Source organism: Denticeps clupeoides, chromosome 11 (genome assembly GCF_900700375.1).
Source record: "Denticeps clupeoides chromosome 11, fDenClu1.1, whole genome shotgun sequence".
Taxonomy (NCBI): domain Eukaryota; kingdom Metazoa; phylum Chordata; class Actinopteri; order Clupeiformes; family Denticipitidae; genus Denticeps; species Denticeps clupeoides.
The window spans coordinates 14,334,508-14,353,914 of record NC_041717.1 but is presented as its reverse complement, the minus strand read 5'-3'; the positions used below and the strand labels follow the sequence as shown (position 1 = coordinate 14,353,914).

General features: G+C 44.9%; 2 protein-coding genes across 3 annotated transcripts in view; both read left to right on the top strand.

Moving 5' to 3' along the window:
- LOC114800052 (kremen protein 1-like) overlaps positions 1 to 12,741 on the top strand; it is a 34,008-nt gene extending 21,267 nt beyond the window's left edge. Inside the window, exons 4-9 of one of the 2 annotated variants that reach the window (XM_028997110.1) lie at positions 5,281 to 5,405; positions 7,050 to 7,203; positions 7,702 to 8,034; positions 9,041 to 9,226; positions 10,240 to 10,324; positions 10,527 to 12,741. In XM_028997110.1, the coding sequence (XP_028852943.1) occupies positions 5,281 to 5,405; positions 7,050 to 7,203; positions 7,702 to 8,034; positions 9,041 to 9,226; positions 10,240 to 10,324; positions 10,527 to 10,683 (1,040 nt within the window). In that variant the 3' untranslated portion in view covers positions 10,684 to 12,741. Of the gene's footprint in view, positions 1 to 5,280; positions 5,406 to 7,049; positions 7,204 to 7,701; positions 8,035 to 9,040; positions 9,269 to 10,239; positions 10,325 to 10,526 lie in introns of both variants that reach the window. The other variant, XM_028997109.1, reaches the window with a different exon arrangement.
- A 2,330-nt stretch (positions 12,742 to 15,071) lies between these two features.
- LOC114799723 (2-methoxy-6-polyprenyl-1,4-benzoquinol methylase, mitochondrial-like) lies at positions 15,072 to 19,391 on the top strand. The gene is made up of 7 exons (XM_028996539.1): positions 15,072 to 15,273; positions 15,665 to 15,814; positions 16,103 to 16,327; positions 16,422 to 16,528; positions 17,515 to 17,603; positions 17,785 to 17,896; positions 18,154 to 19,391. Exons 1-7 carry the CDS (start codon positions 15,072 to 15,074, stop codon positions 18,253 to 18,255), a joined length of 987 nt encoding a protein of 328 aa, XP_028852372.1. The 3' UTR covers positions 18,256 to 19,391.
- Positions 19,392 to 19,407: the final 16 nt, after the last annotated feature.

The window sequence follows — 19,407 nt, the reverse complement described above, 5'->3', positions numbered from 1 at the left end:
TAAACTGGATTTGTAATTACAATCTACAATTTCTGTATTTGAATTACAGAGATCCAGTCTGGTGTTGCGCTGTAAAAAAAAAAAATGAAATTAAACTGAATTACCAGATCCTGGAAAGCAAAGCCAGGGATTTCAAAATGCAGATCATCGTTTGACGAACGGGTCTTGGTCACGGTCGCTGCTGTCAATTCAATGGAAATAATTCCAATCAATCTGTTGACCTGGACACACATGACCTGGTTACTTATCACTACTTGATTTTCTGACGTGTGTATTTAAGAGTACAGATTCAAGAGACGGGAATACAGAGGTGGTTCAACGATCATTGGAGGCTGATTGTTCAGTTATTGCAGTCTGACCGTGTGTTGGGGTCCGTGTAAAGATGGGCACAAAGCGTCTCCTGCTGTATGAGGGGTACATGCATATTCCTGACAGCTGGTTATGATGGTGTAAATGTAATGCGTTATTGCGCCAGCGTGTGTGGCATTATGAACCATAGGAGGAGACGAGTGTTCTGTCTAGACCCCCAGAGGCAGCTGGCATATCCTGCAGTGCTGGGACCTGCAGACAGGTGGGGAGCAGGGATCCCCTGTTGCGTCTGTGGGACTGAGCCATCCAAAGAATGAAGTTTCCCCCTCTGGAAAATGGAAATATCCCTCAGCGGCACCGTCGAGTGTAGAAACTCCAGATTTACGGCACGCGGCCCGTCCCGTCGGGAGAGTTATGAACGGCGCGACCCGCGGGGGTTCAACTCCGATCTCTTACACACCTGTAGCCCGTAACCCCCGGCTGAGCCGACGGGCCACCCGTGTGCTGAACACGTTTTTGTTGTTTAAAAAAAAAGGAGGGGGGTTGAAATGTACGGAACCGCTGGCGACCTGACCCTCGCGTGGAGCAGCTTTCATGTCCCTTGAAGGCAGGTGTTCGGGGGGGGGTCCCTGCGGACCCTCCCCCCACCCGTCCCTCCCTCTCTCTCTCCCTCCGTGCTTTCGTAGCCTCGCTTGCTCGCTACACCACCTTCTAATTATTTAGCTTTGAGTGGAACTCTCTGCGCTCCTTTAATTAAGTGGTTAGTCATTCTCCCGGCACCCCCGGGGCCACGCCATTGATCTCCCAGCCGCTTTTTATCGTGTCGTAACATGGGCCAAGAGACACACTGCGCCTCTTACATCGGCTGGTTGGGGGGGGGGGGTCTTGGCAAACGGCACCCGAAGCAAAACATTGTTCTAATAACGTGGCGCCGCTTTTGTTGCTCGCCCTGGTGCGCTTCGCACGTGGGTTTGTTTGCAGCGACAACGTTGCTGGACGTGGTTCTGGTTTCAGAAACACGTCTCCTACGGTCCGCCCTGCCGACCCGCCTCAGAGGCTCATCTGTCATGAATCTGTGATGACAAAGTACACAAATCAAACAGGAAACCGACAGAAAGGCCTGACGTGTTTCCCAGCGTGCGTTCTGGCAGAGTGACGCTTTCATTGTGTTTTTCTCATGCTGTCCATCTTAATGTAGGCACAGATGTTCCTGGATTTGGGGGGGGGGGGGCGATGCAAGTCGGTCACTTTGCTGGGGCGAGGCTGGAGGGATGAAGGGGTGAATGCGAGATTGAAGTAGACAATCGTAGAAGCTGCCTGGCATAACGTCGGTGTTGACAACACTAGCTAATGGAAAGCTGGGACCATTTCCAAGGCTGTGAATGCGGCGGCGTTGGCGTTTGAATTGACTTGTGAATGGCCCTTTATGACAGGAAAGGCGTCTCTTCGGGGCGTTCTCAGCTTCGCTGAATCTGATACGGACGTGCTAATGGATTTAGTTTATCAATGCGGCGGCAGAGGAATGCGATTGAATGCAAACGAGGGGCGGAAGAATGGTGCTGGTAGCCCGTGTGGCACTCATCGCCCCGGTATCGCCGCAAGAAGACTGAACTTCTTGTGCTCGTCCACAAAGAAGCTCTTTCTGGCCAATGGGGAGGCCGGCCTTTGAGTACGGTCTCCTTCGAGAAACACTTTTTACGGTATTGTTAGTATTCCATTGAGTCCTTTTTTTTTTATTATTATTTTACATGAATGAGTCTGCAGTTTTTGTTCTGAGAGTTGTCTCCAAGACAAACTCTTTTATTACTCATGACAAGCCCTCCTCGTTTCGTTTTTTTTTTTTTTGTCCTTTTCTCGCTGTCCCACCCTTCCTCTTCTTCCTCCGTCTCTCAGAGCCCTCAGCTGAAAATTCTGGGCCTGCTGACCGGCGAGGCGGCCTGTAAAAAGCCCAAATATATTTTGAAAAGGGGAACGCCCACAGCGGCCCACGAAAAAAAAAAAAAAAAAAAACGTCCAGATGTCATGACAATTTATGTCTGTAATTACCTTTTTTTTTAATAACACAGGGAGAGAGAGGCGGCCCCGGGGCGGACTTGTCCTCCACCGCCGCTGCCAAGCACACTTGCCAAGCGACCACGTTTGATGTTATTTTGTTTGTTATGCTGCTGCGCCGATATCTTTCTCTCGGCCACGCCCTCCGACGGCTCTCATAAGCCGCCAGACAGCCACAAAGCCCCCGCTGGGGTACCTGTGCGAACGAGGAGCGATGCATGATGGGAAGGGCAATTTTATTTTTATTTTTTTCATTTGGTAAAGACTCATCACTTCACACACCATGTGCTGCACTGCTCAGCACGCCGCAGCTGGGATCCGGCCAGGCCAGACTGGTACATTTACGCACCTTATGTTACCGCATTTCCTTGCCAAGTGGCTTGTTAAATCTAAATTCCATCCGTGCCTTTTGAAGTCTTTTTTTTTTTCCACAAAAGTAGAGATATTTGCACTCGTTATGACTGCATAGCAGATGTATTCAATGAATAAAGGCATGCCCAGTTCTTTTTAATAAAGTTTGGAGATTTTGCACAATATGCCATGTCTGGCCATCTGAGAGATGTTTGTTTTCTCTACTGCAGAAGCTCCCAAGCAGCACTCTGTAGGATGATGAAAGGTTAAAGAGATAAATTGACAGTGGTGTGCATTCTTTCTGTCAAAGGACTGTTGCCTTTAATCTGCTTGAGCCCTGAAGTAGCATTTGCCGCACTTTGAAACTTCTGGGAAGTGGGGAGAGGGAAAAAAATGCTAATTGAAGTTGTACCTTGATGTCCACAAGAAGCTCCAGGTACTGGAGCAGGACCGAAAGAAGAGATACATGAATGATCTACCTCACAAAGTTTTATGGGTGCTCAAATCAAGGTTCTGAGGGGGCTCTGAACATTCCACAAGATTGCCTCCGGACTTGCCCAGTTTTTTTATGCTCTTGCAAAGGCTTGAGTCCAATCTCACTCCAGTCAGTGGCAGCGGTGACCTTGCAGGTAAGGAAACAGAGCCCATATTCCCGAACCGCCACTGAGCAAAGCACCGTCCCCACACGCTGCTCCCCGGGCTCCTTTCATGGCTGCCCACTGCTCACCAAGGGTGATGGTTAAAAGCAGAGGACACTGATACACTGCTGTGCTGCAGTGAGTCCGAAATCATTCAATCACTTCCAGTATCATCAGGATTCTTGTTGGAGACTCGAGAGGAGGGAGGGAAGTGAAAGATTGCGTGTGACTGACAGTTTGTTGCTGAGTTTGACTGCAACCTCTTATACTTCCAGAAATCCTAATCTGAGTTGAAAAGGTCAGTGAGAACACCCTGCCAGCGTGTTTGGAACAGCTGCGTATTTGTCTAAACCTGTCACCATCTCGAGAGCCAGTGAAGTGACGGCCTGCCCGGTTGCATGCAGCTGAATGCTGGCGAGGGGTCTGCCAAAGGGCCGAGTGATGCAAACGCATGAAAAGCAGTGAAATGGTCTGTCGTGTTCTCAGGACTGACCATTTGAACCCCTCGCGGGATGCCGAGCGTTTTCCCGGGTTCAGGTTTCATCCTTGCCCAAACACCAGAGTCTGGACTTACGCAAGGGAGCTGTTGTGTCAGACGGGAGTTTACTTTGGCACAGTGCGGCAGGGCACATGTGTGTGGTCTCCGTCTTCCCTTTGTGCAAAAGCTCTCCGAAACAAAGCAGCCGGCATCGAGGCTGTAGACACCAACGGTAACAGGTCCTCACCTCCAGAGGGGTCTAACTTTCTGTTAAGTAAAGACTGTCTCTGCTGCTGTGGCTTCTTCTACGGCAGAATCATCACAGACTTGGAGACGTAACTCATTTGTTTGCTGGAGATGCCCACAGTTGCAGCAGTTGCTGTAATAGGAACTTATTTTATTTCTAAAAAAAAAATATATATATATATATATATTCTGGAATATATATTGATGGTTTTGTTTTGATGTGCTTCATACAGGCAACAGTGGCGTCTTGTACATTGAAACTAAGTGATTTACGGGAATCTTTTTTATCATTCAGAAACTGTTTTTGGTAGAAAAAACAAATGCAATAAATGTTGTAGGTATGTTATTTCACAGTATAAAGGCAGAATAAACCTCTTCTGGCCAGGTTTATGCATGGCCACATAAACCACATATATCATATTGGATTATATGTGTTCATAATATACAGTAAACTACAAAAATACTTATGCATACACTGCAACTTGTGCAATATTAACAGCATTATTACATTACATTACTCATCATATATTTTATAGTAGAATAAGATAAATAGTATTAATTAAATATAATTGTTGTCCCATAATTAAGAAAATGAATTATTTACTTCCACAGACTTGGTCCAACACCCCCTAGTTCTTCTTGCTGAACTGAGGCAATAAAATCTTGTTCCCAGATTCCAGCATCATGTCTACCCAATTCAGGGTACCCCATCCCCCTAATTCCAGCTCAGGCCCAGCAAGACCTCTTTCTCTGTGGTGCCAATTAATAAACATTCAGACCAGGACAAGAACATTCCTGCACCGACCCGAGTCAGCCTCCCATCTGACACGTTGCTTTCATTTTGTTTGAGAAGTGTTGGGGACGAGCCATGACAAAAGTGTTAATCAGACCAGTTACTTTTGTTCTGTTCTGCTCTAGTGCTGAAGCATGGCCCTGGAGGAGCGTAGTTGTATTTTTTTTTTTTCTATGTACCGTGTATATGATATAAATGACAATAAAAACCTATTACTATGACTACTACTGCTAATCACAGCTTATAAAACACAGCACCCCTTTCAGGAAACTCACCAGCAGACGGTTTATGGGTAATAACACAGTTAATGATTTGCAAGTGCATGTCTTTCAGGCGGCTCTTGTGTTGTTTTTCATGGTGCTAATTGTGCTTAAAAACCACCCCCCTCTGTTTCCATTCTCCCTTTCCCTCAGTGCCTGGAAATCTTGGGTGCTTCAAAGACAGCGGGAACCCTCCCACCCTGACTGGCAACAGCGAGACCTCCAAACAGCTGACCATTCAGAAATGCATCAGCTTCTGCAGGAAACAGAGATACACGGTGAGATGGGAGCTGTGCCCAGCGATTAAAAACAAATATCTGGGGGGGAAGATTTATAGATCTGCATGTTTTTATGATGTGATATTGAAAGGGATTGTTTTTGTGATACACGGGGCACTCAACAAAATGTGTCCTCTGCATTGGCCATGGTGAACTGAAGGGAAAGGAAGTGGACTCGCAACCGAAAGGTTGCAAGTTCAAATCCTGAACCACCAAGGTACCACAGAGGTCCCCTTGAGTAAGGTACCGTCCCCACACGCTGCTCACTGTTAAATGCAGAAGACACATTTTGTTGTGTGTACTTGTGTAGTATCAAAATGACAAAATCAACCAATCACCTTGTAAGCAGTGGGCAGCCATGAAAGGCGCCCAGTGAGCAGTGCGTGGGGACGCTAGGGCACCACTTCCCCAAAACAGTATGGAGATGCCGGGGATTCTTCCCAAATTCTCCCACACCACCCCTCTGCTACGTTCCCTCCACTGGCTCCCAGTAGCTGCACGCATCAGATTCAAAATACTGATGCTGGCCTACAAAGCCAGACATGGAGTAGCACCATCCTACCTCACAGCCCTTATTACACCTCGCACTGCACCTCGTATACTCCGAGCCTCCAGTACTGCTCACCTGGTCCCTCCATCGCTGAAGGTAAAAGGAAGACATTCATCTAGACTCTTCTCCGTCTTGGCCCCTCGGTGGTGGAATGAACTTCCCCTCGAGGTCAGAACAGCTCAGTCACTGAGCATTTTCAAACGGCAGCTCAAGACCTTCCTCTTTAGAGAATATTTAGATTAACTTGTAACATTCTTATTGTCAGACTTATGGATAGAAACTACAACAGAGTGAATAAAAAGATTGTATTCATAGTTGGTGTCCTAATGAACCAGAACTGATCACTTCATCGATGGTAACATGAAAGCACCTTGTAAGTCCCTCTGGATAAGAGTGTCTGCCTTGTAAATGGGATTGAACCTGGAACCAACATCCAAACATTCCCATTTTGGAATGTTTGGACACCGTCATTGACTGAAAACCAGTCTTTGAGATGTTCAGGTAGATGGCAAGATCCTGAATTGGTCAAGAATCTGCTGGAATGAATATTAGTTCTGTTTTCGTGGGATTGAGTTTTAAATGATGGGCTGCCATCCAAAAATGAATATTAGTTTAACATGCAGAGATTTTGAAATCTGAGAGAGGAAGAGGGAAGATGTGCTTCATCTGCATAGCATACACATTTAGTCAAAATTACCCTGACCTTTTTAGTTGTATAGTGGAATTATGTACCTATTTGAGACATTCTGTGACCAAAACAGTTAATAAACTAATCAAGCAACACTATTCAGTTAGCAATAGCAACTTTAAGTGTCTACATATTTTAACCATCATGACATTTATTTCTTTTGGGTTTTTTCCACACTGTGACAGTCAAACAGCCATGGTAAGCACCGGGGATGTAGTGGTGTTGCTGAACATCGGTCATACCACTCCAGATGTGACTTGCCCACAATGTAATGAGAAACAAAGGCCATTCTGGTCAAGCGCAAAGTGACTCTGCTGTGGAAATTGTGTTCTCAAACGAAATCGGTTCCATCTGGAGTGTTCAAACGCTAAAATGTTTCTGTTGCTCTGTTCTGTTTTCTTTTAAGCTGGCTGGCATGGAGTCTGGCTACGCTTGCTTCTGCGGCAACGACCTTGACTATCGGGACCACGGCGAAGCCCCGAGCACAGAATGCAACCATGTGTGTTTTGGTGACCAAACCCAGCCGTGTGGGGGGGACGGCAGAGTCATCATCTTTGACAGTAAGTTGGTGTTAGGTACTTCCTGTGCCATAAACTCTCCATTATGTTCCATGACCAGCATCTACTCTCAGATATGATCACATAAGCATGCATCATGTTCACTGTCATGATGACTGGACATGGCGAGGAAGGACAAGTACGCACAATGTCACGAAACAGGGGTTTAATACATGGTGGACAGGACAATGGAAACATCACCAAACAATGACCCGATGGCGAACAGACACAAACAGGGCAGCTTTATACAATCATACACAGGTGAACACAATCAGGAAACATAATAACAGGACTAACATGAAACTCAGTCCGAACTGTGGATCCGGAGTAGCCTCTTCCGGACCGGATCATGACAATAACGTCCAATAAAAGACTTGTGTTTTCCGCTTAGGGTGCAGTTAATCACCCCATTCAGCATGTCATGTAAGGGCTGATAACTGTATCCTCCCTTTGGTTGGCATGGTTACAGCATTATCTCTCCTGTTTCTCATTGTCTCGCAGCTCGTGTCGGGGCTTGTGGAGGGAACTACACCTCTCCTGCTTCAGTCATCTACTCTCCAGATTTCCCTGACAAGTACGGGGCAGGTCGTGTGTGCTACTGGACCATACAGGTCCCCGGGGCGTCCTCCATCCTCTTCAACTTCACCTTCTTCAACATCGAGGACCAGACAGACATGGTGGAGATGCTGGATGGCTATACCAACCAGGTGGTGGCTCGTTTCGATGGTCCCAACCCACCACGGGAGCCGGTCAACGTCACAGGGGACTTTGTTATCCTCTACTTCTATTCAGACCGAACCAATGAAGCCCAGGGGTTTGCTGTCCTATATGAAGGTAAGGTGTACACAAAATCCCGCTAGAAAACCTTGTCTGTTTTCCACCAAGAGTCCCCGCATGAATTACAGCAGGTGGCTTTGTGCTGTACTGAGATTTGTAAACGCACCAGGCATCATGGAAATCACATTGAAAGAGAACCCTCTCTCTGGAGAAGCAATTTGCATGTGCAGGTGCATGTGGACTTCCTGACTCCTCAGCAGGTTTTGCATAGTGACCACATTCTTTCATCTCATGCCTAATTGAGCATGCCTGCATGGTTTATAAAGAAAATTGAACAACAAAGCCAGCAAGAGAACATATTTTTAATGGATTAGACTGCTTTTGTTTGGCATACATGCCTAGGCGGTCTGAAGTAACTCACAGATAAATGTTTCTGAAAACAGTGACATTTCAGAAAATAAGTGTGAATCCAGGACAAACGTGGGCGGCATCTCAAGGAATCCGAATGCCCCCTTCCTGTGGCACGCTGGACCTCACACGCGTGTGTGTTTTCGAAGTCTCATCATAGCGAGGCGCGCCCGCAGGGCTCTTTTGTTATTTCAAATTGATGCTCTTGGATGGCTTCACCCAAACACAATCTGGATGAGTTAATGTGAATGGCAGTGAATCTAACCACCGGCAATGTGAGGAGACAGAGCGTCACCCGCTTGTCTGCTCCGCAGTTCCATGCGACGACCCCCTTCTCCGGCTCGACAGAGCGAAGCTGGCAGTTTGATTCGTAACCTGCAGACAGGCGGTTAATTTCCCATCCCTGTGTTTAGTTTGCTGAGGCTGGTACCTGTCTTGAGCCGCAGATTTAAAAAGGACGGGGGAGCCGAGAACGAAATCGGTGATATGGAAAGGTCAGTCGCGTTGCCACTTCAAATCAAGTGCAAATTTGAAAAATGACCCCTGAAGGTTGTGTTGGAGGCCGATAGCACACAGAGCAGAGAGAGGACGCATTTTCAAAGACGGTGAAATGAAGGTAGAAATGAATCTTCTGTTGTTGTTCGTGTCTCATCAGCCTTCAGGGGACATGGATCCGGGCCAAGTGACGGAGAGGAGGAGGAGGAAGAGGAGGAGGAGGAGGAGAACACCAGCACGGTGGACCCACACTTGGGAGGCATCACAGACAAATCCAGGGGTAAAGGCAGCGGCATCCTCTATGTCATCACCTCCAGCCCCAAAAAGTCGAAGCAGTATTTGCCAGGTCAGTGGCTCGGACCAAGCTGGACCGTGGGCCACAACAGCAGTATGTGTCAAAACATTCTCTCGTCCTTTCAGTGCTTCGCTTTTCACACTTAATGGAGCTTGTTATTATTATTATCATTATTATTATATTTAATTAATGTCTATCTGGCCGTAAATAAGATGTCACTGATGTCACATCAAGAATGTGGTCAAGGAATAAAGAAAGGACTGCTAGTTATCTGAGAGGGGATAATATTCTTGTTGTTGGTGTTCAGTTATTTCTAAAACTCAAAAAATGACCTTTGATGCGTATTAAGGTTTCTTTATTGTTTAAGTTAAAGAATAGAGGAAGCTGTAGGCATTGTTAACAGCTCTCATTTACATTTACATTTACATTTACAGCATTTATCAGACGTCCCTTATCCAGAGCGACTTACAATCAGTAGTTACAGGGACAGTCTCCCTGGAGCAACTTAGGGTTCAGTGTCTTGCTCAGGGACACAATGGTAGTAAGTGGGATTTGAACCTGGGTCTTCTGAGTGTGTTACCCACTAGGCTACTAACCACCCATGTATGCTCTCATGTATGAATGATTTCAGTCACCCCCCCAGTCAATTCAGGGACAATTCAGTGGACATCACAAATGGTAGCTCTTCTACAGAGGAACACACCCACTACCAAGACCAACGTGCAGATTATCAGAACCTTTAATTTAATCAAGCAACACTATTCATCTAGTCATTGTGACATTAGTGGACATCTTATAGCGCTGGGAAAATATGACCAGTCAAATTTACGCAGTTTGAATTAAAAAACAACAAATTTACACTACCTTGTATTGCGTAGAGCTGTGCAACATATTGGAAGATCGCACATCATGTTTTATTTTCTTCAGACGATATTCACGTCTGTCATGTCTCTTTTGGACAAATCTATCTATGTGTCTGCATATCCAGTAGTGATTAGTGTGTAATGGGTAGTGCACAATCCTGTTAATATACAACTTAACTGTGCGCGCTGTGTGTGCTGCAGCATGGACCATCTATGCTTTAGCTGCTCTTCTCACGCTGACAGTCATCGCGATGGTGGCCAAGCTGCTCCTGCACATCACAGTCAAGTAAGTATGGCCGCCTATCCCTTAGCCCTCTGTTTCCTCCGCCTCCCTTCACTCTGCATTGTCACCAGTATGACTGGATGGTGAGATGTTTGATAAGGAGATGTTTTTTTCTGTAGCCACTTGACTATTTTAGAACCTTTCGTTTAACATTTTAGAAGTGCGCATCGCAGGTTTTCATTTCTTTGTTTTATCGTTTCCTCAGGTCACCAACCATCCCTTCGCTCAGCAGCTCAGACTCGTGCAGTCAGAGCACAGTCTCCGAACCCTGGATCATCTTTTACCGACCCTCCAACATATCACTCTTCAAGAAGAAGCTGAAGAACCACCACGGAGACCTCAACCCCCTGGTGGGCAACTAGAGGGCGGACGGGAGAGACAAGGAGTCGAGGACCCAGCGGCTCAGCCGTTCACCAGGAGACCCGGACGCTGCGTGTGTTTCTGGGCCATCCACCAGTGACAATGGTGGATGATACTGACTTAGCCAGCTAACTTACTGACAAGACACAATTCCACCGGCATCGGTGCGCAGTAGGGGTTCGGTCGTGACGAGATATGACTGATTACAGGATTCATTGTTCCTCCGGCCCTGTCCCGGTCCCCATCGCGAACACGCCAACATTGCTACTATGCCACAAAGGGACACAAAACTATTCAAAGCTCTTCTTGTCTCTACTGTTGTGCAGTTAAATGAACGTCGGGGCTTTGTTTTGTCCTGGGGGCGCTGCCTGTGAAGGTGACTGAATTATAATCCAGAGGAACGGTTCTCCACAATGCGTAACGTGAAACGGGTTGCAGCCGGGACAATCGGCCTTTTTCTGGCAAAGAGAGAGACGTGAATCCTTTTTTTTCTTCTCTTCTCTACAAAAAAACACTCCATCCCACGATGTAGGTCGGCTCTGGTCTCACTGGCGAAACTGTGGCCAGGTGACACACATGTGCAGACAGCATGCAGGAGATTTCCATCTCTCTTCCCGCTTGTGTTTGCAGTGAATAGCAGATCCCAAAACATTCTGGTTGGGGAGTGGGGGGGTTGTTCCATTATTCTACTCCACCCAGAAGATTGCAAAGTGCTGTTCTAAAGTTCTCTAATCTGTCCCATAAGTGCCTTACACAAGACCCAGTGGCTTGTTTTTGGTGGGATGGGGGGGAACCCATTTCACCATTTAAAAAAATATATATTATAGTCCAGTAGATATGATCCATATGTGATAATTAGAAGAAAAGACTGCATAGTTCAATGCATTGTGTAATTCACTGTGGGGATGACAGTGTTTTTCAGCTCTTTTCATTTCATCCATCCAATTCTTCAAAACAGGTTGTCCTTTTCCTCCCATCACATCTTAGCTATTGAAGCACTTTCTGTTTGCCCAATCCTGTCTCCACCCCAGTCCTGAAAACCCCAACTTTTGCGCTGTTCAAACCACAAGCTCTTCTTAATAAAGCACTCCAGCAGACAACACTGCGTTCGAACAGATTTCCAGGTCAATCAGAGCTCCAGCATGATAGGACACACAATGTCCTTAATGTTGGAGATTGAGGCATAACAACCATAATCCCAATCCATTGTCTGGTTTGATGATTTTTTTACATGCACTTAATGTCTGATTTAACAGTTTGTATGGTTTACACAAATTGAGAAAATCTAATCTAATAATAATGCCATTTCAGGATTCTCATGGGATAATGCTTCTGAAATCTATATAAAAGGGATTTTTTCCCCCAACATTTTTGGGGATAATTTTTTATCTGAAAATGTCTCTGGGTGTAGGTGACACCCAGTAGGATTATGTGACAAGGAACAGTTTCTTTTGCTCAAGTTTATTCTGAACGACCCTGTGCTGTATTTTGACTGCTTTCCCATCTGTAATAGATGATAATTATTGCATGAATATATGCCCAGGGGCCTGGGATGTGCAGGGCACCTCATGCATACAGAGCTGTCTCTTCCAGATGAAGTCAGCGAGACGAAAAAAAAATCTTCTCCTGTCAAATCATAAAGAGACAAACCAAATCTGACAGTTTTAATCTAACAAGGTCATATGTGTCTGGTTAGTTTGGTGAATATTGCAAGGTCCTGTTTTCCACTCCCGAGCTTCAGAGCCCCAGATCCCAAGCTAGAGATGCCATAGCGCTTGTTCAAAGGACATGTAGTCTGACCCACAATTAACATTTTGCAAAATGGTTCTGGGCTTTCCCATGCTGCATAAGCAGTGTGCAAACTTAACTGGTCAGGATGTGTCTGGACAAAAATATTGTTTTCTTAAAATTGTAAATAAAATCAGTGAATTTTTTATTTATACAGTAAATTATTGTTATTTTGGACGTAAATGGGATATCTATCTTTTGTATAAGTGAAGTAACTTTGTAGTTATATTTAATGTGTTCCAACTGCAAAATAAATATGCATGTTTCTTAAACGTGTGGTTCCTTTTTGTCTTATGACATTTATTATTTGCCTTTAATCTGGACTCAGTCTGGGGGGGAAACTTCAGCAATTCAAGTAATCTAACTTTTTTTGATAACCAACTAGACTAAAGCCATTTAATTTTTTAGATCGTCATCTATGACTGGCTGAAATGGTAAAATTGTCGCATACTGTGACACAGGAGGTTTCTTTTTTTTTTTAAAGGATGGTCTGTCTTGCTTCTACTGACAATTATTGCACAAAAAGTGAAAATGTAATTTGGCATTTACATTTGCAGCATTTATCAGACGCCCTTATCCAGAGCGACTTACAATCAGTAGTTACAGGGACAGTCCCCCTGGAGCAACTTAGGGTTAAGTGTCTTGCTCAGGGACACAATGGTAGTTAGTGGGGCTTGAACCTGGGTCTTCTGGTTCACAGCCGAGTGTGTTACCCACTAGGCTACTATCACCCTATTTGGCAGACACTCTTAAATAAGTGCTTTAAAATATCCATCATTAAAATCTCGGTTCACTATGACCAGATATGTTTGCATAACAACCCAGAACCCAATATAAAGTGTGCGCAAGTGTCCAAATATTTTTCCAATTATTTTGCGTTTGACGATCTTTATTGATGGAGCTTGGGCATCTAGTAGAATTTCATTCCACTACTCATGAGCCAAGACAGAAAAGAGTCTAGGTGAATGCTTTCCTAGTACCTGGAGAGATGCTGGAGGATCGGAGAGGCCGAGTTACCGAGTTATGATAGATCTGAGGTAGGAGGATGCGACCCTTCCTTGGCTTTGCAGGTAAGCAGCATCAGTTTTATGAACCTGATGAACCTGGCAGCTATAGGAAGCCAGCGGAGGGAACGCAGCAGGGGAGCGGTGTGGGAGGATTTGGGAAGGTTGAAAATGAGTCGTGCTGCAGAGTTCTGGATCCGCTGGGAGATTTTAAGGTCCTGTTGAGGGGAGGAATCAGCACGGATGAATAGCATGAATATGACCTCACCAAGAGATTTGGTTTAAAGGTAGAACAGAAGAGGTCCAAATTCACTTCTGCGCACCCTTTACCTGAACTCAACACACCAATACTCTTGCCAAGCAAAGAGCGTATAGAATAAATGTCGCAGGCAGGGTATTAGTTTCCTTTTAGCAGAGATTACCATTCAGGAGTGCAGCAAAAAAAAGATCCTATGCAAATATTTTGAACCTGTTCTCATTAAAAAGCCATTGTTTGTCGCCCTCTGTTGGAAGCCGTTGGTGGCACACTTTACTTTATTCTAGCTGTTATCAAACCGGGACAACACACAATACTGAATGCCATCAGCGCAGAACAGACGTCCTCCACAGTGTAACTTAAAAATGCGCGCTGTAAGGGAATCGCGTACGCCCTTTGACTGAAGCACGCAGTAAATTACTTCAAGGTCTGTTCATGGTGAAAAGGGAGAGTTGATACCTCATAAAGAGAAAACGAGAGCCATTGAGCCACTTAATGCCATCGTGAATACACCCTGCCCTGGAGGTCCACCCCGACTCCTCTTTTCAACCCGGTGTCCACTGGTGCCTGCCATTGTCAGGTGGTAACATGAGGCCTTGGGATTTTACCCTCGGTGCCATGTGACACAGACTGCAGAGGCCTTTGTATTTTGTTCTGAACAAAAGCTAAACGGTAACATGAAGTTCATCAGGATCCCAAGAGTGAAGCTCTAAAAATGCCAGGGAGAGTTTATTACTCCACATCTGATCCAACTGTTTACTTCAGTAACTGCATCTGGGTTACAAGAAACGATGGAAAGGGGCAAACTTTCAGAGACATGTTGCAACGTTAACAAATGAATGCATCCCTCATTACACCACATTTACTCTTTTACCATGTCCTTCGCCCTGAAGCCAGCACTGACGCCTGATGAAAAATAAGCGTTGGGGCAGGTGCATGTTAGGATATGCAATAAAACAATTAGACTAAGAGTATTAATGCACATAGCAACACAGTAAATAAACCAGTCTGACAAAGACACACAGACCTGTGCTATTGATTAACTCTTAACAGTCATTGTGTGAAATGTCTCCACCTGATGGTGAAGGAAGAAACCCCACTACATTCATTATCACCCAGGAACGCTTCTAACAAAGAACAATTAAAGTTGGAGTTTAATGTCAATTTAAGGTTTCCATAAAACGAGATTAGTGTTGCTGTGATTAAGCGTTAAGCGAATTAAATCATTTGTGATCTTTCCTTTAAAAAAACATAAATTTAGCTTCTGAACTACAACTACTACAAAAAGTAATCGCCGCCGCACAACTATGACGTAACGACGTGTGTCACGTGGTAAACCAAAATGGCCGCTTCCGTGCGAAGTATTGCCCGAATAGTCCTGAGTGACTCTAGACGCAAAGCGCTCGTAATGTCATCAGGTCCTGGTATAAACTTAACTTGCCGAGTCGAGCTTGGAGGCTCAAGGTTTTATAATGAGGATCACGCGGGCAGAACTACGAGTTTCGGGTTCGAGACGGTCTCAGAAGAGGAGAAGGGCGAGAGAGGCGAGTTGCTTATCTGAACCTCCTCTTAACCTTCCAGCCTGTCACGGTCACCCAATGAAGCGATTCAAATTGAACATTCACGGTTGTGTCGTTCCGTGATAGATGAATATTGCGTCTAAAATATTTCCACTGAGCGAATGTGACTCGTTATTACATTTACAGAATTTATGAGGCGCCCTTATCCAGAACGACTTACAACCAGTAGTTACAGGGACAGTCCCCCTGGAGCAACTTAGAGATAAGTGTCTTGCTCAGTGACACAAGGGTACTAAGTGGGGTTCAAACCTGGGTCTTCTGTTTCATAGTGTGTTACCCACTAGGCTACTACCACCACTGTTATATTGTAGGATCAGGTCAGAACCTTCTGAAACCTTACTTGTGTCTTGATCAGTGTACAAGGTGTTCGAGAGCGTGGCTCCAAAGTACGACGTGATGAACGATGCCATGAGTCTGGGGGTCCACCGACTATGGAAGGACACACTGCTCCGTGTCATGAATCCTCTACCCGGAGCTCGGCTGCTCGACTCGGCCGGTGGCACAGGTATAAATATCGCTCCCCATTTCTTCTGTTACCTAATCAAATTCGTTTTTAAAAATTGTTGTTATTGTTAAACTGCTCTCTATATATGTACCAGATCTCTATAAATGTGCAAAAGGCATAAAATCCAGTGCAATTTGTATTTTTTACCAGTGTACTTTGTATACTCCTGTTCTATTTGTTTTTTTATTTAAGTTGTTTCATTGTTCGTGGAAAAGTGACGATGACAATAAAGATTGATTCTTATCGTAATGTGGTGATTTAATCCTAACAGGTGTTGTCTTATTTTAGGAGACATCGCATTCCGCTTTCTGAACTACACTCGCTCCCGGCACGCTCTGCAGCAGCGGGCGGCGTTACGCTCACAGCAGACCCCGTCTTGGCAGGACATTTCCAGAGACTACGCGTCCGGGGAGAGGGCTGTGAAGGCCGAGTCCAGAGTGGTGGTGTGTGACATCAACAAGGAGATGCTGACCGTTGGCAAAGAGAAGGCGGAGAGGCTCGGCTTTGGCGCAGGTGGGGTTGTGGGGTTACCAGCTGCCATTTGTTTGCTTTCAGTCGGTCGGGTCGTGAGAAATGTGTTGAAGTCACGCTGGACCTTTTTCTGCAGGCGTGTCCTGGGTGGTGGGGGATGCAGAGGAGCTGCCTTTTGATGACGACCAGTTTGATGTTTACACCGTAGCCTTTGGAATCCGCAATGTCACACACATAGAGCAGGTAGAGGTCATTTCTTTTCAGATCCTTTAACCCTCGTGAACATAAATCATGATGGTGTCAGTGTTCACTGGTGTAAAATTGTTTCACAATCGGCAAGTATGTGACAGAACTCATACAAGGAAATTGAATCCGGTTGAAGGTGTCTTTCAAGCAGAAGAGTATAAAACTACAACAATATACAATATTGGCTAAATATTATAAACAGAAAATACAAAGATTACAGAAATAATACCACAAATTTACATAAAGTGCAGTTGGAATGTGTGTGGCAGTTCAGCTGATTAGGAGAGCGGAAAGAATCTGTTACTGTGTTCAATGGTCCTGGTCTGCAGGCTTCTATTCAGTTTTTTGAGGGCAGCCGGTCAAAAAGTCAGTGTCCATGGTGTAAGGGGTATGTGATTATCTTCCCTGCTTCTTGAGAGGGACAGGTCCTGGATTGAGGGCAGGGGGACACCAATGCTGTTCATACAGTCCCCAGCCGTCTGTTCTTGTGCAGCTTAGTGGCTGCTCCATACCAGACTGTAATGGAAGAGGACAGGATGGACTCAAAAACTGGATCAGGAAGTCTGGACTTCCTCAGTTGGTACATCCTCTGCTGGGCCTTTTTGAGGATGGAGGAGATGTTGGTCTCCCACTTCAGGCCTTGGGAAATGGTGCTACCCAGGAGACACTGGTCTGTCTGAAGGATGTGTCCTGAAGTCCATTGTCATCTGTACGGTCTTGATCTTGTTCAGCTTCGGAGTACCAGCCACACAACTTCCTGTCGGTGTGCAGATTCGTCCCCATCCTGAATGAGCCCAATGACAATGGTGACATCTGCAAGCTTCAGAACAATTTACGGTCACACCGTTTAAAACGTGTTACGCCATACAATCACTGTTGCGTGTGCTATCTGTTTCAAACACATCAGACTGAAGTATGGCCCATACATATTATCTGTTCCAGGGCCTGTGGTGTAAGATGTGTGATTTGTTGTTCATCCTCAGGCCCTGCAGGAGGCGCTACGTGTGCTGAAGCCTGGAGGGAGGTTCTTGTGTCTGGAATTTAGCAAAGTGTCAAACCCACTGCTCTCCTCGTAAGAACAATCAGAATTAAGTTTGCAATTATTTTTGCTAGCAAGGTTGCCTGTTGTACGTTGCAGCTAACAGATGCGATTTATTGAAATCTTATTTTGGCAAATTAACCTATTAAGTTGTGTTGGACTGATGATTGTCGTGAGTTTTTAAATTCACATTCTCTGTACTCTTACGCTGTAGAATATACGATGCCTACAGCTTCCAGGTGATTCCTGTGTTGGGCGAGGTCATTGCAGGAGACTGGAAGTCCTACCAGTACCTTGTGGAGAGCATCCGTCGCTTCCCCGACCAGGTATCAGGAGATGTCCCTTAAAAACAGTCCGGTCAATACCATATATTCCCAAAATGATAAGACACTGGGAACATGGAAGAAAAGTGGTCTGTATTGTCTTCTTTTGTTGTTGTTTTACTTTTTGTAAATTCTAAAATAATTTGACTCAATATTTGACCAATATCTGATATTAGTATTGGATTGGCCCACCAATGGAATGAAGCATGAATGTTTTGTGAACGAAGATGTTGAACCGCCGATCGTTTTCTTTGCTGCAGGAAACATTTAAAGCGATGATAGAGGATGCCGGCTTTTTCCGCGTCCAGTACTTCAATCTGACTGGTGGCGTGGTGGCTATTCACTCAGGATTCAAGCTGTAGGCATGTAGGCATCGGGGCAGACAGTGGCCGCGCCCACCTCCCACGAAGAGGTCAAAGTAAAGAGACCACCAGCAGAACCCGCCAAATGTTGTGCAAGGCACATCTTGTCTGGGCTGCATTGAGGGACTGTAACACATTGTCTTCTTGTGAAATGCCCTGATCTGGTCCCTGCAGAGACAGACAAAATTACAGCTTTTCCTGAGAACAATGTTGAGAAAGGTTTCTCCTTTCTCCTGGTTTCTTTATGTGTTGCTGCAGGAGGGATATTTTGAAAGCCCCACATGTGTTTTTATATGCTAGACGGGGACAATTGCTTTCAGAAAGATGTTGGCCAGTTTGCAAGACAGTATGAAAGTGCACAATAAAAGCCTTGTTCTGTATTCCTTTTTGAATTATGTTAAATAGTATATTATTACTATACTTTTTGACTAGCTTTAGTAAATAATCCTTCAGCCCATATAAGTTTTTATTCAGTGGGGTGTTGACCATATTTAATTTGGTCTGCCATAGCTAATATTTATCCAAGTATTTATCCAAGATTGGTCAAAAGAACATGTATTTAATTGAATTTTTTGTATTCACTATACTTTAAGCTGAGTGGAAAAAAAGCCAGATTTTCGTTCCTGCATGTATTTTACCACAAAAGGATTTTGATGGGTGAGCATTTTGCTATTTTAATTTGTATGATTAAAATCCCATCACTGCCTTGTCTTCTGTGTCAACACATTCGGAGAGGTGCAGTTCCACAACATTTAGGTGCCGAGTTGAAGTTGTCCAAGAGTAATCACCCCACCTGGCCTCAAACATGGGTTTGGGGGTTGTGTAGCTGTAGACTCTGCACAAACAGAGACTGAACTAGTTCTGTGACTTTACACAGCAAAGCATTGTGCTAAAAACGAACATCCTGATCTTTGGTGACATCTCAAATCAGTCGTCTTTTTTTCTCTTTGACAAAGATAGCAGTTGGTCATATTGTATCCAAAAACTGCATCTAATCTGTATCATGTACCAAAACACATTAATATATGTTTACATATATTTGCAAAAACAAAAATATTGATCGGTATGTATTAGTAAAAGATTAAAGAAAGAAATCTTGCCAACACAAACTTGAATAAAACCATATATTTTTTTCAGATCTTTGTACACTTT

Bases quoted from the DNA above. Each gene is read 5' to 3' on its own strand.
- LOC114799723 (XM_028996539.1), top strand. From the start codon at position 15,072: ATGGCCGCTTCCGTGCGAAGTATTGCCCGAATAGTCCTGAGTGACTCT. The intron at 17,604-17,784 runs GTAAGAACAATC...CTTACGCTGTAG, and splicing joins TCAAACCCACTGCTCTCCTC to AATATACGATGCCTACAGCT. The intron at 17,897-18,153 runs GTATCAGGAGAT...TCTTTGCTGCAG, and splicing joins TCCGTCGCTTCCCCGACCAG to GAAACATTTAAAGCGATGAT.